General features: G+C 46.1%; 1 protein-coding gene across 4 annotated transcripts in view; it reads left to right on the plus strand.

Moving 5' to 3' along the window:
- The first annotated feature begins 978 nt into the window (after positions 1-978).
- FCHSD2 (FCH and double SH3 domains 2) overlaps positions 979-26,133 on the plus strand; it is a 247,893-nt gene continuing 222,738 nt past the window's right edge. For 2 of the 4 annotated variants that reach the window (XM_019489811.2, XM_019489837.2), the window contains exons 1-2: positions 979-1,082; positions 4,625-4,722. In XM_019489811.2, the coding sequence (XP_019345356.1) occupies positions 1,062-1,082; positions 4,625-4,722 (119 nt within the window). In that variant the 5' untranslated portion in view covers positions 979-1,061. Of the gene's footprint in view, positions 1,083-3,232; positions 4,222-4,624; positions 4,723-26,133 lie in introns of those variants that run through there. The other 2 variants (XM_019489744.2, XM_019489784.2) reach the window with 2 other exon arrangements.

Consider the following 26,133-nt stretch of genomic DNA (forward strand, 5'->3'; position numbering starts at 1 on the left):
GTTGTACTGGGGGTGACCCTGATCAGACTGGTAGGGACTGGGCGGGCTTGGTGGCAGTTTCGGTTGTACTGGAAGTGACCCCCAATTGGATTGGTAGGGACTGGTGGGGCTTGGTTGTAGGTTCAGTCATACTGGGGGTGACCCTGATTGGACTGGTAGGGACTGGGGGGGGCTTGGGTGTAGGTTCAGTCATACGGGGGGTGACCCTGATTGGACTGGTAGGGACTGGGGGGGGCTTGGGTGTAGGTTTGGTCATACGGGGGGTGACCCTGATCAAACTGGTAGGGACTCAGGGGGTCGTTTTCCTCCCTAGCAGCTGCCTGGGCTCCCCTGGGCTACAACCAACTTTTGGGGGAGCTGCTTGTAGCCTGTTGCTCTAAGGACAGAGGCAGACAAGATGCTTTGGGTAAACGTAGTTGGCAGCCGTGCTGGTCGGAGACAAAAAGAAATGCAAACATGTAAAACTCTTGGTTCAGAGGTGAGACCTTTCATTAGAGCAACTGAGAAATTGCAAAAAAATAAAAATAAATAAATAAAAAAACATTTTTTTGCAATTTCTCATCTAGTTTAATGAAAGATTTCATCTCTGAACCAAGAGGTCTGGATTTTTGCATTTCTTGGGGGAAATACAATATCTTTCATTAAACCAACTAAGTCGTGGGAACAGCTGGCTTCTTGCGAACGCTGCAAACAAGGGGCTCGCGCATGCGCAATCCCTCCCCTCGGGCGCAGCAAGGGGAGGAGGTAGCCCTGCCCGCAGGGGAGGGAAGGGGCGTGGCCACGCTGCCCGTCCCTCCCCTGAACTCTATGGTGGAGGGCGGGGTCTCTCTAGCCAATCAGGCGGATCAGGCTCGGTGGTGGGTGCGCGACGTTCCGCTGCGCATGCGCAGAGAGGGGGGGCGGTTGCGGGTGCCCCGGAGGCCGCGCGGGGGCGCTGCGACCCTGCCTCCGCCTCCCCCGCCCCGCCCCCCTCCCCCTGCCGCGCCGGCCCCGCCTCCTGCCGCGGGGCCGCATCCTGCTCCGGCCGCCGGGAGCGGCGCGTGCGGAGCGCGACCGGCAACATGCAGCCCCCGCCGAGGAAGGTGAGCGCCGGGCCGGCCCGCGGTTGGGGTGCGCGGCGCGCGGCGGGGTGAGGTTCGGTTGCACCGGGGGGATGGGGGTGGGTAAGGTGAGGTTAGGTTGCACTTGAGGGGGGTAACGGTTGCACTGGGGGTAGGTTAGGTTGCACTGTGGGGCTGGGGTGCGTGATGTTCGGGTGCGCTTGCACTTCGGGGGGAGGTTAGGCTGCCCTGGGGGGTGGCTACGCTGTACTGGGGGTGGAGGTGGGTGAGGTTGGGTTGCCCTGGGAGCGTAATGGCTGTACTTGGGGGGTAGGTTAGCTTGCACTTGGGGGGGGGGGTGAGGTTAGCTTGCACTGGGGGCAACAGTTGTGCTTCGTGGGGTAGGTCAGGTTGCCATAAGTGGGGTAGGTTGTATTGGGGGATGGAGGTGGGTGAAGTTCGGTTGCCCTGGGGGGGGGGTAGGGTAGGTTGCATTTCATGGGGTAGGTTAGGTTGCCCTGGGGGGGTAGGATAGGTTGCACTTCGTGGGGTAGGGTAGGTTGCACTGGGGGATGGAGGTGGGTGAAGTTCGGTTGCCCTGGGGGGGTAGGGTAGGTTGCACTTCGTGGGGTAGGTTAGGTTGCCCTGGGGGATGGAGGTAGGTGATGTTAGGTTGCCCTGGGGGGGTAGGGTAGGTTGCACTGGGGGATGGAGGTAGGCGACGTTAGGTTGCCCTGGGGGGGTAGGGTAGGTTGCACTTCGTGGGGTAGGGTAGGTTGCACTGGGGGATGGAGGTGGGTGAAGTTCGGTTGCCCTGGGGGGGTAGGGTAGGTTGCACTTCGTGGGGTAGGTTAGGTTGCCCTGGGGGATGGAGGTAGGTGATGTTAGGTTGCCCTGGGGGGGTAGGGTAGGTTGCACTATGTGGGGTAGGGTAGGTTGCACTGGGGGATGGAGGTAGGCGACGTTAGGTTGCCCTGGGGGGGTAGGGTAGGTTGCACTATGGTGGGGTAGGGTAGGTTGCACTGGGGGATGGAGGTGGGTGAAGTTCGGTTGCCCTGGGGGGGGTAGGATAGGTTGCACTTCGTGGGGTACGGTAGGTTGTACTGGGGGATGGAGGTAGGTGATGTTAGGTTGCCCGGGGGGGGTAGGGTAGGTTGCAGTTCATGGGGTAGGTTAGGTTGCCCTGGGGGGGTAGGATAGGTTGCACTTCGTGGGGTACGGTAGGTTGTACTGGGAGATGGAGGTAGGTGATGTTAGGTTGCCCTGGGGGGGGGGTAGGGAAGGTTGCACTTCGTGGGGTAAGTTTGGTTGCCGTGGGGGGTAGGGTAGGTTGCACTAAGTGGGGTAGGGTAAGTTGCACTGGGGGATGGAGGTAGGTGATGTTACGTTGCCCTGGGGGGGTAGGGTAGGTTGCACTAAGTGGGGTAGGGTAAGTTGCACTGGGGGATGGAGGTAGGTGATGTTAGGTTGCCCTGGGGGGGGTAGGGTAGGTTGCACTTTGTGGGGTAGGTTAGATTGCCCTGGGGGTAACAGTTGCATTTCATGGGGTATGTTAGGTTGCCCTGGAGGTAACAGTTGCACTTCATGGGGTAGGTTAGGTTGCCCTGGGGGGCTGGGGTGGGTGAAGGTAGGTTGCAATGGGGTGACCGGGGTGGGGTGGGGGCAGCCGCGACGGGGCAGGGCCAGGGCCAGGGCACAGGGTTGGTGGCCGTGAGATGGGGTGTGTGGGGCCTGGTGGGGAGCTGGGGCTGCTGCGCAGGGCAGGCGGTGGGAGGCCTGGGGGCGCGGTGCAGATGTGGGGGCGGCGCGCGGGCAGGCTGAGGTGTGCGGGGAGGGCCCCGGGGGTTCTGGTGGGCGGCTGCACGGCGTGCGCCGGGGGTCGCAGGGCGAAGGCAGGGCCATTGGGGGCGGTGGTCCCTTGGGGTGTGCAGTGGGTGAGGGAGGGAGGGCCAGCTGCTTTGGTGAGTGTATTTGGGGGGTTGCCTCACGTGGGGGCTGTAACCTTGAGGCAGGGGTTGTGTGGAGTTGGCTGAGGTGCTGATACAGTGGCGTGGCGGGGGCAGGGGCAGTTTGGGGTCTGCGGGGGCACAGAGCCGTGGGGGGCCGGCAGGTGGGGAAGGAGCTACCTGCAGGTGAGGGCTGCTGGGGGGCCGGTGGTGTGTAAACAAAAGGCTGCAGGCGCACGGCTGTCTCCTGTCGCTCCCCGGTAGTCGGGCGGCTGCAGTGGGACGGCTCCCTGTCTTGCTCTTCTGCCTCTGTTGTTCGGAGGATGGACGCTGCTCCTCTCGCAGGGTCTCGCTAACGCTTCATTGGGTTTTAGTTTGCACTGGGCAGCTTATTTATATTGCGTGTGCGTTCTTCTTTGCCTGCCTCAATTTTATTTCTGTGCAGATTTTCTTTCCATTGCACCGTTTAGCTTTTGCAAAGGTTTTATTTATTTATTTTGAATGGGCTTTTAATTTAAGGCAAAAGAAGTTTCAGTATTTCCCTGATTAAAAATATAATTAGATCTTCCTCCTGCTTGGTCAGAGCACAGGTTGTGTGTCTGTGTGTGTCTGTGTGAAGGTGAGAGACGTGTCTCTTTCTGTAGTGATTCTGGGGTTTATGGTTGGTGTTCGAATTGCGTGGGGGTGCTGTTGCTAGCAGACCAAGTCTGAAATGCCGTTCTGCTTTGCTTGAGAGGAGAGCGGAGGTGTGTGTCAGATCCTTCCCTTCACCTCCTCCTTGTCTTGCTCTCTTCCCCTTCCCCCACAGCGGGACTGTTACACATTTTCATTTTTATGCATATGTCACATCTTTAGATGCATTGATTCTGTTTTTTTTAGGCTGCCACATGGCTTCCCCTTAATTACTGAAGGCAGCCATACATTCCAAGATGCCTTGTCTTAAAAATCCAGTTTTCTGTGCTCAGATCAACCTTTATTTTTGGTGCTGATGTTTATCACAACAGTTCCTCCCACCTCCCACCCCCTGCCAAATATCACTCAAGTTCCCTGATGACTGAAAGCTTGGCCTTAACATTGGGAGGTTCAAAGGACTATAATGCTTGTCTTAAAAATGTTTAGAAGTCAAACTTAAGGAGAAGAAAGGCTCTTGATCTGATGTCCTGTCAACCAGATGAATGTATTTAAAGGCAGCTTGTTCATGGAGCCATTTTAATCAATGCCTATTTCATAATTGTGTAAGTTTAAATGTTAAGGTTTTGATTGATTGTTTCTTCCCCTGGCCCTCTTCTTTGTCTTAAGTCATGTGTTGCTGAACTGATTTTGCTTTAGACAGGCTTATATTTAGAAGCCTGGAATTAAAAACCACGCGTATTTGTTGTTAACAGCAAGGCAGAGCTCTGAGGGGGCCTAGTATATGAAATGTGGACTTTGCCAAGGAATGTATGTTGGAATTGGTCTGTAATTAAGTCTTTACATAGGATTAAATGACCTAACAAACTAGCTTTACACATGCTGACAATGTTTATGATCCTGTTGCTTGTTCGAATACGCAAATTGTAGTTAAGGACATAAAATATTGTTTTATTTTGAGATTGCAGTTAGAATCTAGAGAAAAAATACGGTCTGTGTTTTTTGTAGGTGAAAGTTACACAGGAGCTAAAAAACATTCAGGTTGAGCAGATGACAAAGCTGCAGGCCAAGCATCAGGCAGAATGTGATCTACTTGAAGATATGAGGTAAGGTTACAGAAAATGCTACCAGATTCCTGTAAGATCTCCTTTTGGAAGAACATTTGGGTTACAAAACTCCGGGAACTGATGATGGAATTTCCTCTTGGATTTCCTGCTTTGGAGCTGTTCAAGCTTTCACACAGCTGGAAATTATAACTGGAACTAACACAATGCAAACCATTTTTCTTCTCTTCAATGGGGAAAGTTATAAAAATGTGTCATGAAGAAATCCGGAAAATATTGATCTCTTCAGCAGTATTTCTCTTCTAGAATAAACTGACAGTTTAGTTTGCTTTTTGTGATGCCACTAAGAGTATAAAGCAAATCTTTATAAAATACTGTGTAAACTGGTGAAGTCTTATAGTTAGCTACAAGTAATTTTGGATGGCGTTCATTTAATATAAAATGTAAGATATTTACATTGATATTAAAATATTTTTCTTGCATTCCTTTGCATGTTAGGATCAGTGGAAAAGGTCTGCATGTAACAAACCACAGTTTTGTTTGTCTTTAAATAACCTGATTCTCTTTTAGCGTTTTGTGATCAAAATGTCTGTGAGGACTAATACACACTTTGCATTATATGCGGAAATGAATCAGTAACCGTGGTTGGAGGCAGTCAACTTCTAGACTGGTCATGCTGTGAAACAGTCATATTCATCAATACAACTATTGCTGTCCATCTCTTTGGCACGATATATTCCGCTCATTAAATGAAAATCCTGCGTGATTGGAGATAATTACGTATTATTTATTCATTAAAAACTAATCAAGTGGCAGTTCAACTTCAGGAGGATATCATACAGGTGTTATCTCTATGTATCCCTTGCGTATGAAACCTGTCGAAACAGAAATTCATGCGTTCATAATCTTATCAGATCCCCTCTTTCTTTCCTGGCTATTGAAAGAAGCTTCTTTATGGAAAGATCACAGCATCTATTATCTTGGACTACAAGTAGTGACTATGCATTGTTTACACAGTAAATACTGGTTAATGAGTAGCAGACTGGTATGCAAAGATTTTTTTTTCCTTGGATAAGAACTTAATTTTATAACATCTGCACCTGCTAGCTTGGCTGGAGCCCAGTTCTGCCCAGCATTTCTCTGGTATCCCCTTAGTTCACAGAGTTCAAATTCAGGCCCTTGGTGGTGTGTTTTACTGGAACATAGCACATAAATGCTGTCATGTCATTAAACAATGCTTAGTTACAAGTACAAACTCAGATTTCAAATTTCTTTCTTGAACTAATTTGGAAATCTTAATTTTTCAAATATAGAAACTGGTTTGGGATATTAATTTAAGTAAAGTGGTCACTGAGCGTACATAGTCTCTTCATCAGCCTTGTTGCAAGCATTTTGCATGTGCAGAATTACTCTGTGGATTTACAGGTTAAGCATTCTTTAAACGTGAAATGATGTGATAGGTTGTGACAGCTCCGTTACATCAACGATGTGTTAAAATCTTAAATATAAATGGATAGAGAGCAAGGAGAACTTTTGCCTAAAATCTAAAATGGCTTTGTTTATGATTGTTACAGTTCTTTCTTGGCAGTTAGATGTAACTGGGGTTTTTTTGGGACTATAGGGCCACAAAATAAAGTTGGTCTGAATATCAGGTCCTGTATGTGAGAGGTCCTGCAGCTCCAGTGGGCATTGCTTTCTAAAAGACTCCAGAAACCTGGTGATGCAGGTGTATATTCTGCAATCGGAAGTGAGGCCACCTGGAAGAACACTAACAGTTCATTCATAGCTTTACATACACTACCGATGAAGTTGGGTTGGCACCAAAGGCTCCATATTTTATGGAAATTTTTAAATGAGGTTTTTGTTTTAAAAACAATCAAGCATTATATAGTTATGCAGCAACTTTTATGACCTGAAAAGACATCCGTCCATGGCCACCTGACTTCACGGGAAAGGGGTGGGGGGTCTGTTTCTTTAGTAGCGGCTTGAATACCTGAAATGGGATGGGGAGCTGTACTTTCTTCCTTGAGCTATTGCTGACCTTATCTGTAGGAATTGGAATACAGAACCGTGCCTGCAGTGTTTTGGCAGGCGGGCAAAGAACTAGTTAAAGGAAAAAAAAAAAGGTATTTAAATTATGAATAGGGCTTGTCAGGGCTAGGATATAAAATATATTTTAAGTTGTGCTAGCTGGTATGCTTTAATAATGCACCTTTTATCCTAGTCTTGACAAGCCACTGATACTTCCACTCCCTGCTGTAGCGAAAGTTTGGTGAATTCATGGAGCGGTGAATCCCCACTGAAGGAATGCAGGATGAGCCCACAACTCTTGGGCGCTGTGTCAGACATGGGATGTGTATACTCTGCGTAGGGGCATCAAGTCCTTTTTCTGTCCAGTATGGTAACCTTGTTCTGGCTTCATTATAAGAAGACTGCCTGCCACCATGGGGGAGGGATAGGATTTGCCCCAAGATGATGTAAACTTGGCCTCTTTAGCTCAGTGACTATTCTGGCAGCTCCTCAAAGCTCCTGTCTGTCTAGAAGCTCTGTGATGGGTTTGCTGTCCTCGTTCAGCCTGTTCAGACCATAGACCAGAGCAGTCCATTTTCTGACTGCTGGTCAAGTGAATAATTAAGGGTTCAGTGTATTATCAAATTAGATGATTTTAAAGTATTTTCTTTAGATTTTTAAACCTTGTATATTTTAATGGAGTGACTGTGGTAGTAATGTTTTCCAAAGGTGTGGAATGAGTATCTGGGGAGACAGGGGAGGACCGCAGGGATCTCCTCAGTCCTCGGGGCCAGGCCAGCTCCTGCTGAGCCCCATGGTCCAGCCATGCAGCTGGGAGCTGGCAGGTGGGCGGGCAGGCTGGGAAGTGACAGGGAGGGTGAGGGGAGTGGAAGCAAGCTGGAGTGTGGGGCCAGCGCTGGCGGGGCCCAGAGTGGGACGAGAGGTGGAGTGTGGGCTAGCAGGGGTCTCTGGAGCCAGGCTGGGCTGCACCAGCAGGGAGATGGGGGAGCTGACCTGGCTCCATAGAGCCCCTGCCGGCCAGGACCCTGTGCTCCTGCTGCCCTGCTCTGGGCCCTGCCAGCGCTGGCCCCAGGACACTGGTGCTGGCTCTATGCTGCTGCTGGTTCCCATGTGCCCACTCGTGCCCAGTGCCTGTGCCCCAGCCCTGTGGTACAGGCGGAGAGCAGTGTGTAGCCCCGACCGCCTGCTCGCCCGCGGGGAACAAGCTGGTGCTCAGCACGGGGGAAAAGCAGCCTCTTTCCCTCATGGCCGGCCCTTCTTGCTGCAGCCGTTCACAGCCTGCATGGGGCTGTCCTGCCTCTGTGCCGCATCAGCGCTGCTCCATGAGGCAGCGGTGGCAACGGAGAGCGGGCATAGGTAGTCCTGTGTGGGCTCCGAGCAGTTGCACCACGGGGTGCCAGCCACGGGGAAGGGGAGCAGCCACTTTTCCCCCATGCTGAGCCCTAGATTGTTCCTCAGAAGCTGCTGCTCGGCGCGGAGGAAAGCAGCCTTGCTGCCGCCGGGCACTGTTTGCTGTGGCCACCCTCCCAGAGCCTGCACAGTGCTAGGCTGTGGTGTGGCTGCTTCACCACCACCTCTGCTGGCCAGCACCGCAGCAGTTGCTGTTGCTGCTGGCCTGTCAAGTCCTTTGGATGCGTTCTCATTCACTACTGTTGGGCTGAGACGTGCAGCAGAAGAACATTTTGGTTGTAAAGGCTGGAAGGCACTCAGACTTGGGGAAGAGAGAGGACTGGATCCCTTGGAAGAATGGGGAGGAGTGCATTTTGGCTCAGGCTGAGAAGACGGGGGACATGGTCATATGGCAGGACAGACCAGCAGGTGGAATGGGGAGCTCTGGGTAGGGAAAGAATTTGACTGGGGTTTTCTAGATTGTGGCCTCAACCCAAAGTTAGGAGTATCTTGGAGATCTTTCCTGGTGTCTGACTTCTGTAGGGACAGGCCTGACTACGGCTGAATGTGATGGGTCTCAAAATGCTAAATTTGCACACTGTTAGCCGTAGATCTCTGGTTGCTGTTAATAGAGCATGTTATAGACTGAATTGTTCTCTACTTAATACGGTCACAGATAACCTCACACTATTAGACTTCATACTCTCCAATGGAACTAGGCTACGCTTCTGTAATCTCACAGGTTACTGGGTATGTGTGTGGTAGTTTTTAGCAACTGGGGCTGAGTTAAACTACTAAAGTAGAGAAAAAATATGAACCGGCTTTATAGATTTTAAATATAGAGGGATACAGTAGTTGCATCTCAGGTCATCTGATGTATGTCATTTGGAAAATCCAAGCATAGTGTGACGGGCATGTTGCAGAACAGGAACTGAGGAAATGTAGGATTGGGTATTAAAAACAAAATTATTCCTACATATAGATACTGAAAAAATAGAGGGAGCTAAGCCTGCTAAAGAGAGGCAAGTGTTATATAACCGCTATTCCAAGGCAGTGTGCTGGGGAGAAGTATAGTGTCTTCCTCTTCCCAGTACTCAGCTGCTAGGAAGAGGATTCCTGAATCCATTCTGTGGCTTCAGCGTTATTTGTGTTAGTCCTTGACTAGCAGATATCCAATAAATTCTTCTTTGCCTCCTGGAAAGGAGAAGGAACTGTAGCATCATCCCCTTCATCACCCCCAAGAACTTCCCAGTCACTGCAGGCAGAGAGGTCTCTGCCGCTGTGTTCTGCTCCCTGGATTTCTGGATGCATCTTTGCTTTTCTTTTTTCCAGGGCCATCATCTAATGCAGGGCTGTCTGGCTTCCGAGTGACTGAGGGATTGTAGCAGAAGGCTTGGTGCTCCCACTACTTTAAAAGAAGGCAGATTGCAGATAGCAATCGGGAGTTACTTGACCCAAAGCGGGGTGGGTTTACAGGATATAAGCCCAGAGCCTGAGCTGGGGTGGAGGCTTGATATGGAGCTGAGATATGAAGAACTCCTAAACAACGGGGCTGCAGCCAGGTTCCTGGCAAGCACCTAAGCTGGGGTAAGCAAGCGGCTGGTTGGGAGAGCAAGGAGGGTAAGAGACCCGTAGTCTGTAGGGGGCGAGAGGCAGAGTCAGCAACTTATAGCTCAGGAGGGGTCAAGTGTCAGCAGGGCCAGGGAGCCCAGAGGTCTCACTGGTCCAGGAGCACAGCCAGGACTCAGATGGGCCGAAGGGCAAGGAGGGCCACAGCTGGAGATTGGCAGGGCCAGGGGAGCCCATGAGTCTCAGACTGGCCTAGGAGACGGGCCAAAGATCAGGGGTCACAGCCAGAGACTGAGGGACCCAAGGAGCCTGTAGCTAAAGAGGGGCAAGGACTGGGGCTGGGACACAGCAACCCAGGAGGGGTGCATGTCAGCTGGAATAAGTATCATCTGCAAGGCATGGGCATAGATTCATAGATGTTAGGGTCGGAAGGGACCTCAATAGATCATCGAGTCCGACCCCCTGCATAAGCAGGAAAGAGTGCTGGGTCTAGATGACCCCAGCTAGATACTCGTCTAACCTCCTCTTGAAGACCCCCAGGGTAGGGGAGAGCACCACCTCCCTTGGGAGCCCGTTCCAGACCTTGGCCACTCGAACTGTGAAGAAGTTCTTCCTAATGTCCAATCTAAATCTGCTCTCTGCTAGCTTGTGGCCATTGTTTCTTGTAACCCCCGGGGGCTTGGTCTGCAGGCCCTTGACCATACGAGTTGCCCTTCTCTGGACCCTCTCCAGGTTATCCGCATCCTTCTTGAAGTGTGGCGCCCAGAATTGCACGCAGTACTCCAACTGCGGTCTGACCAGCGCCCTATAGAGGGGAAGTATCACCTCCCTGGACCTATTCGTCATGCATCTGCTGATGCACGATAAAGTGCCATTAGCTTTTCTGATGGCTTCGTCACACTGCCGGCTCATGTTCATCTTGGAGTCCACTAGGACTCCCAGATCCCTTTCCACCTCCGTGCCACCCAGCAGGTCATTCCCTAGGCTGTAGGTGTGCTGGACATTTTTCCTCCCTAGGTGCAGCACTTTGCATTTCTCCTTGTTGAACTGCATCCTGTTGTTTTCTGCCCACTTGTCCAACCTATCCAGGTCTGCCTGCAGCTGTTCCCTGCCCTCCGGCGTGTCCACTTCTCCCCATAGCTTTGTGTCATCTGCAAACTTGGACAGAGTACATTTCACTCCCTCGTCCAAGTCACTGATGAAGACATTAAAGAGTATCGGTCCAAGGACCGAGCCCTGTGGGAACCCGCTGCCCACACCCTTCCAGGTCAAGACCGACCCATCCACCACGACTGTCTGGGTGCGACCCTGTAGCCAATTTGCCACCCACCGGACTGTGTAGTCATCCATGTCACAACCTCTTAACTTGTTCACCAGTATGGGGTGGGATACCGTATCGAAGGCCTTCCTGAAGTCTAAGTATACGACATCCACCCCTCCTCCTGTGTCCAGGCGTTTCGTAACCTGGTCATAGAAAGAGACTAGATTGGTCAGGCACGATCTGCCCGCCACAAACCCGTGCTGGTTTCCCCTCAGCATAATTTGTCCTGCCAGGCTCTCACAAATGTGAGCCTTTATAATTTTTTCAAAGACTTTACCAAGGATGGAGGTGAGACTGACTTTCAAAGACTTTACCAAGGATGGAGGTGAGACTGGCATATGTATTGGGGAGGAGGAGGCCCACATAATTAGCCCTAAAGGCAGAGACAGTTTGGTTGTCTATGATCTGTGGTCTCACAGGAGAGTGAGATCTGACTTGGGAAGCCCTGGGGCAGCCCCCTTTTCCCTAATAGATAGATAAATGTGTCAAGACATGACAGGTGAGAAAGGGAGATTGCCCAAAGAGAACCAGGGTTAGAAATGGCTGAGGGGGCCCAGGGGTCACAACTTAACCCCTTGGGACTTGCATGTGGCCCCAGGCTGCCAGTTGGACAGCCCTGCTTTAGTGAATGGCTTTGGTGCTTGTCTCTGCCCCCTGGGGATTTTTTTTGCCAAGGAGAAGCAGGGTGAAAAATCTGATGCCAGAGGTTTTTAATGGCAGCAGTTTTTGCTCTCCTGCAGCTTGGGAAAATGAGTGATAGGGTAGGAACTGGAGCTGACTCTCTGCAGACTCATGAAAACAGTATTATTATACTGTTTGCATTTGTAAGACTTTCTTTGTGATCAGGTGACCTAAAGATTTCGTTTTTTCCCCCTTAAAACGAAATCTTCAGAAATTGAAGGCATTTCTTCCTTCCCAGGGAAGAGTTTCCTTCTTATTGAAAATGAATAAGTGATCTAATTTTACGTTTAGAGCTCTGTCTACTTAAATTAATCGAGTAGGTGCAACATTGCAACACAACCTTTCGCAGAAGTCCCTCTGAACATCCTTACTTTTAAAGTGCACCAGAATTACTGATTGAGGCACAATATCAGTAATTAGTCATTTAATGAGATGTTCGCATTCTTGCTGGAATTAAATCCTGGTGATGTTTGGACTGGAACTGCTGGAGGGAAGGTTGGAATGTTCTTCAGTCATTTTGCCGACGGAGTGTGGAAGTCCAGATTTTCAGGCGAAGAAAAACAAAGTTTCAGTATAAACATAGCCACAATATAGTGATTCAAACCAATCTTGGCACACTGAAATGAACCATAGTGCCTTTTTATTCTTATCCCAAACTGGTATAAAGCAGTAATGGATTTCAGCTTTAATATTGGAAAGTGGCTATAATTTTGATTAACTTGACAGTTTTAATTAACAATTCCGAGTTCTTTTTTTTTTGTAATTTGCAGTGCAAATGATAAGAGAACTATTTTTGTTCTGTTTATAAGAGGAAAAAATACCAAGTGTTGTTTTTAATATTTTACTTGGACACTTCAGTTCTGAATTTAAATACAGATTTTTTTTTTTAATATAAAAAGCAATTCTAGTACCTAGTGAAGAACTTTTAGATTAAGGGTTTCTGTTTCCCTAACAGCTTGCTGCAGAGCTCAATATTTTTCCATTAGTAGCTAGTAAGCACTGTACTTAAATCAGCATTTATGTTGGACAGTGATTAAAAATAAATTAGACTGCTAAATGGAACAGATAAAAGTTTGGTTGTTGGTTATATTTTTAGTCTTGACAAAAAATACTTCTCTTCAAAATCATTGTCTGCTCCTCAAATCATAGACTCTCTTTGGCACTTTACCCCATTATAGTGCTTATAGTGGTTAACCATTATAGTGGTTAATTCTCATTTTTTGCCCTCTTAAAATACTGTTTTTATGTAGGTACCTAGAGTTCTGGATTTATTGTGTCCTCATATGCACCTAATACATTTGGGCAAAACCTTCCTCATTGTAATATCCATAGTAATAAAGCAAGATGCCTTCAAAGGACTATATTTAGTTTGGATGTCAGCTATATAAATAGGAATACACGGGGTAAAATTAGGAATTACTTTTTTTACCCTACCAACAAATAAAGGTTTTAATCTTGAGAGAGATGAGTGCTCCTCTCTAGTTCCACCTTGGCTTCTTAGTAGTTGAAGTCACTTAGCACCATTCACAACTGACCCCACAGCGAGGGCAGCAAAAAGGACCTGGGCATTTGCGTTCGGAAAAGAAATACGTGAAATCTGGTGATTTCCTCATGCCTTAGCAGTGATTCTCGTTTGTTTTCCATTTTTTTGTGTCTTCTGTGGGCAGCACTTGCAGCGTCTTGAGTTTTGTCTTCACTAAGCCAACTTTCTAAGCAATTCCCACTTTTGCACAGGGGGCTTAATGTAGCTTTATTTTAAACAATGTCAGTCTTGTTCTGAGTGGGTGTTTATACATGAGAGCTGCTCTAATTAAAGTGCCCAGAGCGCCTCGTGTATTGGCATCCACGCACTTAAAAATGGCAGTAGGGGCACTTTAACTGAAGCTGGTCGAATGAGCTTTAGTTAAATTGTCCCCATCACCATTTTTCAGCACAGGGATGCTGATACACGAGATACTGGAGTCTGGTGGAGCATGGTTTCGGGCTGTGCAAAATGGCACCGTTCCATTTTGACTTGAGTTTGAGGTTTCGACGGAACAGCATTTCTTTTCGAATTTCATTTTGATTTGAAACCGCTGTTCTGTTTTGTTTCGTCGAAACAGTGGCTCTGTTTCAACGCTGTTTCTGCATTTCGCCCATACACTATAATGGGAAAGCTCGAAATAGCCTCTCTCATCTGGCAGGCAGATGGGGGCCCGCAGCCCCGGAAGGGCTGCGGGGCCCATGCCAGTCCTCCTGGGGCTGCGGGCCCCCGATCTGCCTGCCAGATGAGGGAGGGAAGCCAGGTGCTGCTGTCTGGGACCGGGAAGCTGGGGAAGGGAACTGAGCCCAATCTCTTAGTTCCCCTCCCCAGTGCAAGCTGGGTAAAGGAACTCAGCCCAGCTGAGCCTGGCTGTGGGAGGCAGCGAGAGCCAGGGCTGCACTCCTGGCTAAGCCACGTGGGGCTGTAGAGCCGCTGGGAGCTCAGCCCTGGTTCTCCCCTGTCTCCCACCACCTGGCTGCTGGCTGCTTTGAAACTTTCTAAATGTTTCGACTAGCCTCGTTTTGTTTTGATGCCGTTTCAAAGCCCTTTGCTTTGTTTCGATTTCGCTGTTTTGAGCTCGAAATGAGTCGAAACAGCGTTGAATCGAAACAGCTGGTGAAATTTCTCACAGCCCTAATGGTTATTACCAATTAAACAAGCCTGCTCCAACCCGCTGTAATTACTATGCATTGGAGCAGCCTTGCTGCTCATGTATAGGTGCCTAGTAAGTCTAGTCTAGGTGGTGCTGAAAGGCCTCGTGAACATGAGGCTCCTGTCGTGGCTAATGTTGGGGCATCTCAGTAGCAGACAAGAAGAAGGAAAAATTTTGTAAAAATTCTGTACCGCAGGCAGTGTTACAAGCTTGGAGGAGGAATACACTTGGCTGTACTAGGAAGTTCACCCATTGCTGCAAATGCCTGACAGTAGTGTCTCCATCTGAAATGATGCAACTGATGAAGTGGTTAGGACCATCCAGTATTCAGCAGAATTTCATGAAGTATAGGGTGGATATAGGTTAATGTAGCAGATCAACCTAATAAACGCTTTTTTTTTTTAACCAAAGATCCATTTGCCAACCTCTTGATGGTATGTTGTCTGAATCTCTCTTTTAAAAACTGGATTCTTGGGTTGGGTTCAAGAACAGCTTTGGAGACAGAAGAAGACAGGTGCTTGGTCTTGTTTGTAGTCGGGACTCCATAAAGGCATGTGGTGTCTCCATACCAATGAAGGGGAAGCTTTTCTTGGTGAGTTATGTCCTCAAATTCTGCAGGCTGTAATAATTCCTCATGGGGAGTGGTATTCTAGCCCTGGATATGGCCAGCACATTGCTGTTTTTGGATTCTTTTGGCAGCTCAAGTGCTGCATTAACTGCTTCTGTGGGCTTGTAACTGTTTATTGAATTGAACTGATGTTGCTGCTGGTATTCCTGGTGGACTTTTCCACCCTGCTTTTGTATCCTTTCATGTCTGGTAGATTCGGTCTTCCAGTTAGTAAATGTCGAGTTGTTGTTTTTTGTTTTTAAACTGGGTCAGGTGATGAATGTGTTCAATATTTTGTGGTTTCTCTTCTCTTTGTCATGTTCTGTAGCCTAAAAATACACAAGGGGAGCTTCTTATGTCTGTATTTGGCAACACAAAAACCGGTCTGTAAGAGTGAGCAGCAGTACTTGATAATCTCCCAACTGTAGCCCAGAGCAAAATCATCCTGGGTGGGTAGCATTTGCTGCAGACATGGAGCGTGTCTACATGAGATGCTTTCAGCGCAGTAGACTAATTCTACTGCGCATTAGCGTGGCAGCTAAAACCTGTGCTGATACGCAGTAGATTTAGTCTGCTGAGCATTAATGTAAAAAAAAGACGGTTTGCTTGCAATAATGCGCAATAGCACCAATTTACAGCACATTTAGTACCTGTTATTACAGGCACTAAACTTAAGGTGCCGTAATCATGGCACATGGATGAAAGTGTAGACACGCCTATGGTTGGCAATGCATGCCTATGCCTTGTAGCAAAAGAGCACTGCCCAGTGGCTTAATTAAAATATATACGTATAATATATGGCTTAAAGCCATATATATTTAAGCCATGTATGGCTTAAAGCCGCACACACGCACACCTTCTATAAATTTAGTGTAAAATTCCAGGAACTAAATATTAATATATTTTATTTTTTAAAAATCTAGTGAAGATCAGTTTATGAACATTTATTTGTAATATTTTTGGGAATCAAATATTACATGATTGATTAGTGAAATTAAAATTAACTAAATCCCCCCACTTTTTTCCTGTACTAGTTGCGAGAGTTGTTAAATGTAGATATCCTGGTTCATTAGACAGCAGATTTTAAAACTCTAATTTTAATACTCTGAGGTGTTGCTAGTAAGCCATGTAAGAATCTTTTAGGATCTTTTATCTTGCTCCTTCCTTCCCTTGGTGCCTGTGAGAAAATATTTATGTCTGGGCTCCACACTCTACAGCAGTTGTTCTTCACACAAAGTCTCTATCCTCCCGCGCTCTATGCGGCAAGCATCCTTTTAATGAGAAAGGAAAAAATGCTTCAGAGTCTAATTTTATGAGAATAGCTCAACCATGCAGAAGGCTTTGGAAGATTTATGGCAGTGGAGCCATTAGATATAGTTCATTTCTAGCTCAAATGCCAGATGCGAGTCATTCATGGATAGTGAATAAAATGTTTTGGCACTTGGGAGCGTGTTTAAATACATATAATACCAAACATAAAATAGTTATTTATTGGCTCTGATATACTCTCTGCGCGTATCCAAATAAACAATTTCACTTGAGGGCAATGCATACTCTATGGTGATCTCAGTTCAAAAGTGTGTGTTTAATGGTATTTGAGTGTAAAGTTGTGTGAATTAATGCATGCTCTGTGGGGGAGCTTCCTAGAAATGTTGGGAAAATCAGGCATCTATTAAATTGCTTTAAAATTATCAGTGTAAAAAGTATGTGTAAACATAACATTTTCATTAATCTTGGCTGTTGGAGACTAAGGTATTTGATAGGTCAGAGGAAAATAGCACTTAAGTTTTCCAAGCTTTTATTGCTATTATAATTGAAAGGTAACTTTTATTTGTAAAGTAATTGATACTTGAGAGAGAGTGATTTCTAGAGTTGAGAGTCTGCGGGGCTGTATTTCTCTTGGTGTGGATGCAGGGTCTCCCTTTCTCAGAAGTGGGAGAAGGGAACAAAGACTGGGATTCTTGGGTTGGAAGTACTTGAGGAAGGATGCCAAGCAGCTGACACAGGGCTGTGGTGGTTTAAAGGCAGCTGTGTCCTAGTAAAACCAAGGTGTAAATTGAACATACAAGAAAAATGACAACCTGTGAGCATGCAACTGCCATGCCACCCTTGAGCCAGAGACTGCTATCTTGTGAACTTCCAGTATTCATTTTAATGTCCCTGGATACAACTTGCTTTATGATTTAATTGTAGCAGCAATGGTTACTTGAGCATGTCTTCGTGCTGCTCTTTCCTTGTTTCTCCCAGTTCAGAGCACCACTCTCCTGTGGGTAACCCATTAGATTGTTTTTTTTATGTTCATTTCCCCAAACTGATCTGTAAAATGATATTGCCTGCTCCACTTGCAGCTCTCCAGGAGCTCTTGGTGTTTTCCAAGACCATTTCCAGACTGCTTTCCTCTAAATTTATTTTGCTGCTTCTACCTGTGCTGTCATTAGTGTAATGAGGCTGGAGATGGCTTGGTTACAGCGGTAATGTAATTTTAATGTGTTAACTATTTAAGGGATTGTCTTTTGCATGCATCTGTTTGTATGTGATTGTGTAGGGTTAAACTAAAACAAATACTCTTAGTTGACAGAATAAGCTTAGATGGCAAGGAGCTGTAGCAACATTCATTTTCTGTTCTTTTCCTTCCTTTTTTCCTTTTGGTTTATGTAGCACTTTTATATGACTTCAATTCATTGTATGCACTGTAGTGCCCACGGTACAACTTTCCAGGTTTGCTGCAATTGTACATGCATGAAAGAGAGGGAAGGACAGTCATAATACCATGTCTGAGAGCACTTAGAAGTGCCATTGCGACATTCATTGAATTGTGAAGGCATTATTCAGTTGTCAAAGAGAACTTTTTTTTTTTTTTGGCAATCACTATAAAAGCATAATGTGCAAAATGGAAAGGAGAAGCATACAATATAAATAATAACACACTGAGCATCAGTAACAACAAATTCTGGACCTTTTGCTTTTTAATCATAGTACTGACAAGTAATCTTGTATAGAGTGGCAAGTCTGCTCACTCTGCCGTACTGGAACTAGAATAGGTAGGTATTCTTCCAAAATAGATACGCTTCCCTGGGGCATCTAACTAATAAGAATTTCAAACTCTGTTACACCTTCATTCGGTGCCATAATTATTCCCCTAATAATACCAACCTCATTTCCTGAAAGAAAACAGCAGTGTGTACAGCAGTTGCCCTTGCTGCATGCTGCTGTGGGTGTTAATTATCTGCCAGATTACAATGCTGCTTTATGTCTAGCCACTAGGGTGTAATCTCTGCCCCTTCCAATATTAAATAGAGCATTGCCTCAATGAAACCCCCAGACAGAAAACCTCTGACTGATGAGAACCATAGTATTGCAAAAAAAAAAAAAAAAAAAAAAAATCTACCATCAAAGCTATTGAACTGCTCCAGGTTTGATTTTTTTTTTTTTTTTTTTTTTTTACATGTTTCTTTCTGCGGTAGTGGAAAAATATAAAATGTCAGAATTGTTAATTAATACTGATTTTCACCGTTTTCAGCTCTCTATCTTCTCTTACCTACTTTCCTTGAAAATGTCCCACTGGAGGCTTTACCGGTGTGACTTTTTTCAAATGCATGTGCGTTAACAATATGAAGTCAGAGGGAGGTGGTTAGCCATGGTAGTCCGAAGTTGGGCAGAAGGCAGGGCAGGGGTGGCATGTTAGAGGTTAATTCATTCAGAAAGGCATGAGGTTTACAGGCCACAGCCTACTTGAGTAGATGCTTTGAACGGACTTGCAGCGAGCAGGGGTGCTAAGCAGAAAGGAATAAAGTCATTCAAATACAAAGGGTGGGGAAAGAGGGAAGAAAGGAGGGAGCTCTGCTCGGAGAAGTGGAGGTGATTTGGGGATTAGTGAGGATCTCAAACAAAGCAGTCAACCCATTGACGGGCATAGGGGTTATAAAAGCTAGACCAGGTGATGGGGTAAGAATCCAGAGTCTCTGTGGCGACCATACTGAAGACAACCTGTCTGTGGTGTTCTCGTTCCAGGATTTTGCATTCATGTTGTTTGTTTTAAAATTTTGTTTTTTAAGGACAGGTACTTTGCGGTCAGCAATGAAATGCCCCAGGAGTTTAAACTGGCTTGTCATGAACTTCTGTGTCTTTCTGGAATTGATGGCAGATTGGGGTCCATTCCTCCTTCGACGTAGCAATTGCCCTGTTTGTCCACTGCAGACGGGTGCTGTAAGATAGCATATATGATGTTGGTAGAGGAGCAGGTGAATGAACAGATGTTCTGATCTGTGTTTAGGCCAGTGACAATGTGTGCTGTCCTGATGAGGGTGCATAGCTGGCATCTGAGTCCATTGCCAGGTTAGGGGCCTTGGTGAGAGTAGGAGTTATGTTGTTGGAGAGATGCAGCTTGCAGTGGGTTTGGCTCAGGGTGTCAAACATGTGGCCCATGGGCCGGATCTAGTCCCCAGTGTTGCCTCTGTCTGATCAGACCCATACAGGGCTCAGTGTGTAGCCGTGGTACAGGGCTGGCCTCCAGGCCAGAACAAGCCCATGGACTCCCCTCCTCCTTTCCTTCCCCCATCAGTATATGCGATCTGGGGCTGCTCTAGCCAGTCTGGGACCCGTGCTGCATGTAGCTGGAGCGGCAGCAATGCTGCACGTGGTAACCGCCCCAGCCAGAATGCACCACACACGGTGCCTGCTCTGGGATGTGCTTTGCATGTGGCCGCCTGCTTTATCTGCAGCTGGTCTGATATTCACACTGCACGCAGCACTTGCAGGTGCCATGTGCCGCGTGGGTCCGAGACTTGCTCCATGTGCAGTGCAGTCTTGGAGATGCCAGGGCAGGTGCTGCATGCGGCACAATCTGACCAGGGTGGCCCTGTGTGCACCTCAGCTGCTGCTCTGGCTGAACTGTGCAGCACAGGGCACCCATGCAGCTCTGGCCCCAGATCACCTGGAATAGCCCCAGATCCGGTATGCTGGGGAGGCAGAGGAGGATCGACTCCATGGGCCTGATCCAGCCCACAGGCTGACCCCATACCACTTATTCAGATACGGAGGGAGAAAATCACAAAACTTTCCTTTCCTTTCACTGTTACATCCCAGGTATGTAGCTGGTGACAGAGATATTGTTCGACCATTTTTGGATGAGCAGCAATGTTCAAGTAGAATATCCATGCCAAAAGTAACTTAAAAGGAGAGGATCTACATCTGAGCGAAAAGGGGGTGGTGGATTCCTATGTGTATGGTGAATTTTTAGTAGTCATTGAAACCAGAAATTTTCAGTTTAGTAGAGCCCACAACTGTTGAAAAAGTTTTGCAACTACACCATGTTTATTTTTTTCTTTTTACAAGAGCAGCTGATCGATATATTAGAAGTGATCTCTCTCCATCTTTCAGCAAACACTAAATTTGGCGAAACAAGCATGTCTGTAAGATGATGTTGTTGTTGTTGTTGGCTGCTTTTTTAGGTGTGGATATGAAAGGCATAATAGAAAAATGTGCTTATGTGCACACAGAATAACTTGTAATAGTCTGCCTACGCATCTGGGATGTGGTTTACTGGCTAGGATTATCTGGGCATCTCATCTAGTCAGTTCTTTGCCATTGCAAAGTTTTTGGGTGTTCATGGTACGTAGTCTCTTTGTTTTTTCTACCAGTGGAACATTTTTGAGGAACCAAATATTTTGCACAATTAAAATTCTTGGGCATGTAATACAGAATTTAAGTGATACCCAATATCCTCTAAAATACAAGAGGTTAGGCTAAATTAATTGATTCCCCCTCCTTGCCTTGTTTTCATAAAGATTTCATAGAAAAAAATCACAGAAAAGTTTAGCAAAATATTATTCTCTGAAAATGTCTGGTCAGAATCTTTTCTGAGGTGTTTCCAAAGCTTTGAAAAGATGCAACAAACCAGCTGGACACAGTGCTGTGCTTTGGCTCCCACATGACTTATCACTGTATAAGAACTTTGAAAAAGTAATTTGATGATCAAACGTTGTTTGTATTGCTGCAGTGCCGAGGGAGCCGAAGCAAGGACAAGGGCTGCCATTGTGCTAGCTGCAGTTCTGCGAACAAAACCAAGCAAAAATGGTGCCTGCCTCAAGTTTACAGTCCAAGTACAAAATCAGAACAGCTGATGGGTACATATAAGGGAATGCAGATGCTCTACTCAGCTTGATAGAAGATGCCCTCAGCATAAGCATGGCAGTTGTTGTGCAAGTGAAATGCAACCAACTCCAATGAAATCGCAGTTGTGCAGAGGCACGGCACTGCTTGGGTTACTGCTTCTGTCCAAAGTGGAGCCTTGTAACCGTTATCCAGATATGCTAACATTTATGCACAAACACGCACACGACTTTTTAACATGGGATACTCTCGGTAACGAGGCATACAAGTGGATAGTGTTCCTTGCTTATGAGAATCATGTGTAATAGCTGCTAAAGGAAAAGCCTGAACCTAGTGGTGAGTATTTTCATTGGGTGGTATCTTCAGAGCTCTGGTTTTAAGAGATCTTTTTAAGCCAGCAGGAGGAACATGGAAGAGAGTATGTGTTTCCAGACATCTTTAGAAATCTTTTACTTCAGTGAATTTTTATTTAAAATCTCAGCTTTTCCCAGAATAGGTCAAACTTTGACTCTAATAAGTATTCTGCATTTAATAAGAATAGTTTGCATCTTGTACAAATGGAGATTTGATTATTTACATAAACCCTGTTGAGCATGGACTGTATTGTTTAGAAATCAATTCTTGAAACAAGAGAGTGAGGATTGTATATACCTGTTTTATTTTCATAATCATTTTAAAGCTACCGCTCCCCTTGCTTCGGATAATAAATACGTATCCACTGAAACAGAGAATTAAGAAACACATTATCTTTTGATTTCTACTATTGTCTAGGTATTAAGAAGTCTGTTGTTCTCAAGCATAGTTGGGACCATACAAATAGCAAACTTAAAGACTAATGCAAAATCAACTCCAAACTCACAACTACCAATTTTAGTGCCCTTACTAAAAGTTAGTGCATTCTTTTGCTAGTTGGCGTTTACTTTTTTTTTATTCATCATCACATTTCTTGTTATCTTAGTGACTATGTAGTGACAGTGCGATGCACGGCTCTTATTTTTACTTTTCCCAAATGCAATTTTCTCTAATTAAAGTGTAGTTGGTGAAATAAGTAATATAAACAGTCTGAATTAGAGTTCATAATGTATTATGTTTCTCTACCCTACATGGATTTCTGTAATCAGATTTGTTCCCCCAGTTTTTCTTAGGTTATTTCCCTATTTCCCTTTAATTATTTCCACCATGATTGCTAAAATAATTAAGGACAGTGAATAAGCCTAAGGAGGGAATGCAGAGAAGTCTGCAAGATACATTTATGATCTTGGCCCAGGAAGAACAATTCACAGCTCTTAAAAATACATACTACTTTTATTGACTTGTGATTTATCTTGTTGGGATTTTTCATTCTAGTTACTAGGTTCTGTCAGCTAGTGGTCCATATGGATCTGGTGAGACCCCAGCTGGAGGACTGTCCAGTTCTGGGTGCTGCACTTCCAAAAAGGCATGGAAAATCTTGAAGGGTCCAGAGAAGGGCCTGGAGGACAAACATTTCAAGGAAAGACTAAGGGATCTGGGACTGTTCAGCCTGCGGAAGAGAAGACTGAGGGGGGACCTGGTGGCTGTCTATAAGTATGTAAGGGGTGAATATCAGGAGGTGGGAGAAACTGTTCACTAGGGCTCCCCACGGGAGTACAAGGAGCAATGGCCATAAACTCTTAGAGGATGATGATACATCCTTCAGGTTTCAGGTTGGACGTAAGGAAAAACTTATTTACGGTAAGGGGGGCCAGAATCTGGACTAGACTTGCAGTCCCCAACCTTGGAAGTCTTCAAGAGGAGGCTGGACAAACACCTCGCTGGGATCATTTGATCTCAGCAGTATTCCTGCCCAGAGCATGAGGATTAGACTCGATGATCTTTCAAGGTCCCTTCCAGCCCTTAATTTCTATGATTTTATGATCCAATGCTAAGAAGATGCAAATTTCTTTGATCTGGGAATTGGCTTCAGTATAGCTCATTAAATGTTATAATCACATGACAGTGTATTTGTAGCTCGACTTCACACTTTGGATTAACCACTTAGATTGTTAATTGGGACAGTCACATGCACACAATACATGTGAATGGCCAGTTTCAAAGCTTTTAAAATCGATATTAATTTTTTTGTGTATATTTTTTTTCCTTTTCTTTGGATCAGCATGTAACATTTTTTTACTTCTTAGTTTCTCACACCAGCTGCACAGATGATGAATAATGTATAGAAATACAGTTAACTACACAGAGGTGGTTAGTGGTGTTCGTTTGAAGTCAGATGCCACTTGCTCTAAGGTGCCATCCTGACCTACCTTCTCCCTTTTGCAATAACTGCAGAGATGCGTTAGTTTTTTTTACGCTTTGGATCACTGCTTCTTGAGGCTGGTGTTACTCGTAGCACTGCTATTACAAGTGGACAGATGGAGGAACAAGTTGAAGGAAGTAGTACATGTATTACCTGTATTAAGTGAAAACCACTCCACCTTTTTGCTTGTTTTCTAACCTCCAGTGATGGTTGTAATCACGGTGGTGAAAAATTATTCTTTTTGTACTATGTGGTTTCTTTTTCATAGTCACTTGTGAAAATATTCTTTCAATTCCTGTGTTCATCTCTGATTCCGCTTTCCATTTTCCTAGGAGAAAATAATATCGGAGGAGAGGGATTCACAAAGAAACGGAAAGAATATTTTCACAGGTGACTGAAAAAGGGAAAGGAAAAAATAATTCCTACAATCTCTTCCAGAAGCCTTAATGAAAACTAACTTCTGTCTGCTTCCTAGATGAATTTATGTGCATTTGACATGGGGTGAGAAGCTAGAAAATGGCATGACTTGTTAGAGAAAAAAAAAACAAGCTGGAGAAATCAAATCACATTTAAGACTATATAATGCAACTTTAGCTTAGCTTAGTTCCTGTACATCATTTTATCACTTGCACTTTGTTCTCGTTTTTCCACCAACTGAGCAAAATGGTTTAGAAGAGGCACTTTGAAATTTGTTCCAAAATGGGTGTGGAGCCTATCAATACAGTAGCTGTCTAAATGTTATTAACTCCCACAAACTTATGCTGATGATGCATGGTAGAAGTTATGACGCCTATAGTCCGGTGGTTCTCAACCTTTTTACTCTCAAGGTACCTCTCATTAGACTCAAGGCACTGATTGGAACATGTCAGCTCCTTAGTTTGCACTTGGTTTTTGACTGCAGAAAGATGATAGAGCAATTTGTTCTGTTGCGAAGAACTTGGAAAGCCCACAGCAAGTCAGAATGCTTTTAACACCGTGGATTCCTGTTTGAAATTTCTGTTTGTCTTGAATCATGTTTGCATGCCTAACAGTGCCAACATTGCATGGCACCATGGTGCCCCCCTGGAAGGGTTTTCAAGACACCCCAGAGGGCTGCAGCACCCTGGTTGGAAATCACTGCTATAGCTAGGTACCCCACACTGTCTCCATTATAAGAACCTACTTGCACTTGCTTTGAGACATTGATCAGGCTGAAATTTTCCATGCTGTGTGTCGATCTAAATAAAATCCTGTCGAATTGCTGGGAAATGGCTCGGCAGATCTTGATGGTGAGCTCAGGAGAGATGCATTTGCTTGCTCAGGATAAGTGGGGAAAGTAATCATTGTTGACGAGCTCTTGTGTCTCCATTCTTTGCAACATGAACTTTTAGAGTTTCACCTAAACTCTCTGAAGCTTCTGTTTGCCCTGAACACACTTCTCCACATCCTTATACTCCTGCCTGCCTATCAGCATACACATGTGCTGTCCCCACAGGGAACCTGAGCATGATCCATCGCTGGTCTGCAAAGGCTGGATGTGACTCACTCATAGTAAATGAGGGGTGGAAGGGACCTCAGGAGATCTCACCTAGTCCAACCCCCTGCTCCAAGCAGGACCAACCCTGACTAGATCATCCTAGCCAAGGCTTTGTCTAGTTAGGTTAAAAAAAAAAAAAAAGACGACTACCCCTGTAGTTGCTTCTCAATAAATCATTATTCCTAGCCAGTTTGCTGTGCCTGTGGGCTCAAGCAGCTGTTGCAATCCTGTCTTCAGCCTTGCCATTTAAAATAGTAGACTGGCTGCTGCATTCATTGCACACTTCTAAATAGCGCATTGTTCACTCCTATTGGATAGAGGTAAATTGTGGGGGGGGTGGGGTATGTTCCCACCTGACCTCCTGCCTGTGGCAGGATCATCTTTATCCAAACTATTGCATACAAATCCATTGTCTAACCCGGGGGTGCTCCGCCTCCACCCCACAAGTCAAATGCAGCTGCAAAAATGTCAAATTTGTCCTGTGGGGCTCCCCATGGGTCTGGAAATTTGGCACCAGGGGACCAGTGGCCATTAATATACATTTCCTCCCCTTTCTCTGCCAAATTCCCAAACCCTAAGCTCTGTGCGGCCACTCAGGGCTGGGCTAGGCTGGGTTGGGCTGGGCTGCCTCCCCTCAATTGATGTGCTCACCCCAGGTTCCAGACTGGGACTACTGGCCAGATGTGGCCCATGGGATGGACCAATTACTGCCTGCTTGGCCCTCTGGGGAAAAAAAGTTGAGCATGACTGGGCTAACGTATTAGGAAAGCTAGACGGTCAACCCTGTCATACAGCCAAAAGGTGTAATGCCCTAACCTGTTACAGGTAAAGCAGGGGGACAGTGGTGGCTAATATCCTGCTGCTGCAGGGGTTTGTAGAAGTACTCTGGAGGGATCCAAGCAAGAGGGATACTCTCGCTTTGCCCTCCTCTCCCCACTGCGAAGGAAGGCAAAACCTGCCCCTCTGGACCCTCTCTCCATGTCCTTTAAAAATACAGAACCTGAAACTGCACACGGTACTCTAAGCGAGGCCAAACTGGTGCTCAGTACAGAGTCCCTCTCACCTCCCTTGTCTTGCACCTAATGCTTCTACTGATGCAGCCCAAACCTGCATTTCCCCTTTTTGCAGCACTGTACACTCATACAGAGTCTGTCTTGCCAGACTTCCACATCCTTGTCTGTAGTGTTGTTACGGAGTCTGTCTAGCAAGACACCCACATCCTGCCCTGTAGTGCTGCCATCCAGCCAGGTGCTGTTTTGTATTTGTATTTATGATTTT

Source organism: Alligator mississippiensis, chromosome 1 (genome assembly GCF_030867095.1).
Source record: "Alligator mississippiensis isolate rAllMis1 chromosome 1, rAllMis1, whole genome shotgun sequence".
NCBI lineage: Eukaryota > Metazoa > Chordata > Crocodylia > Alligatoridae > Alligator > Alligator mississippiensis.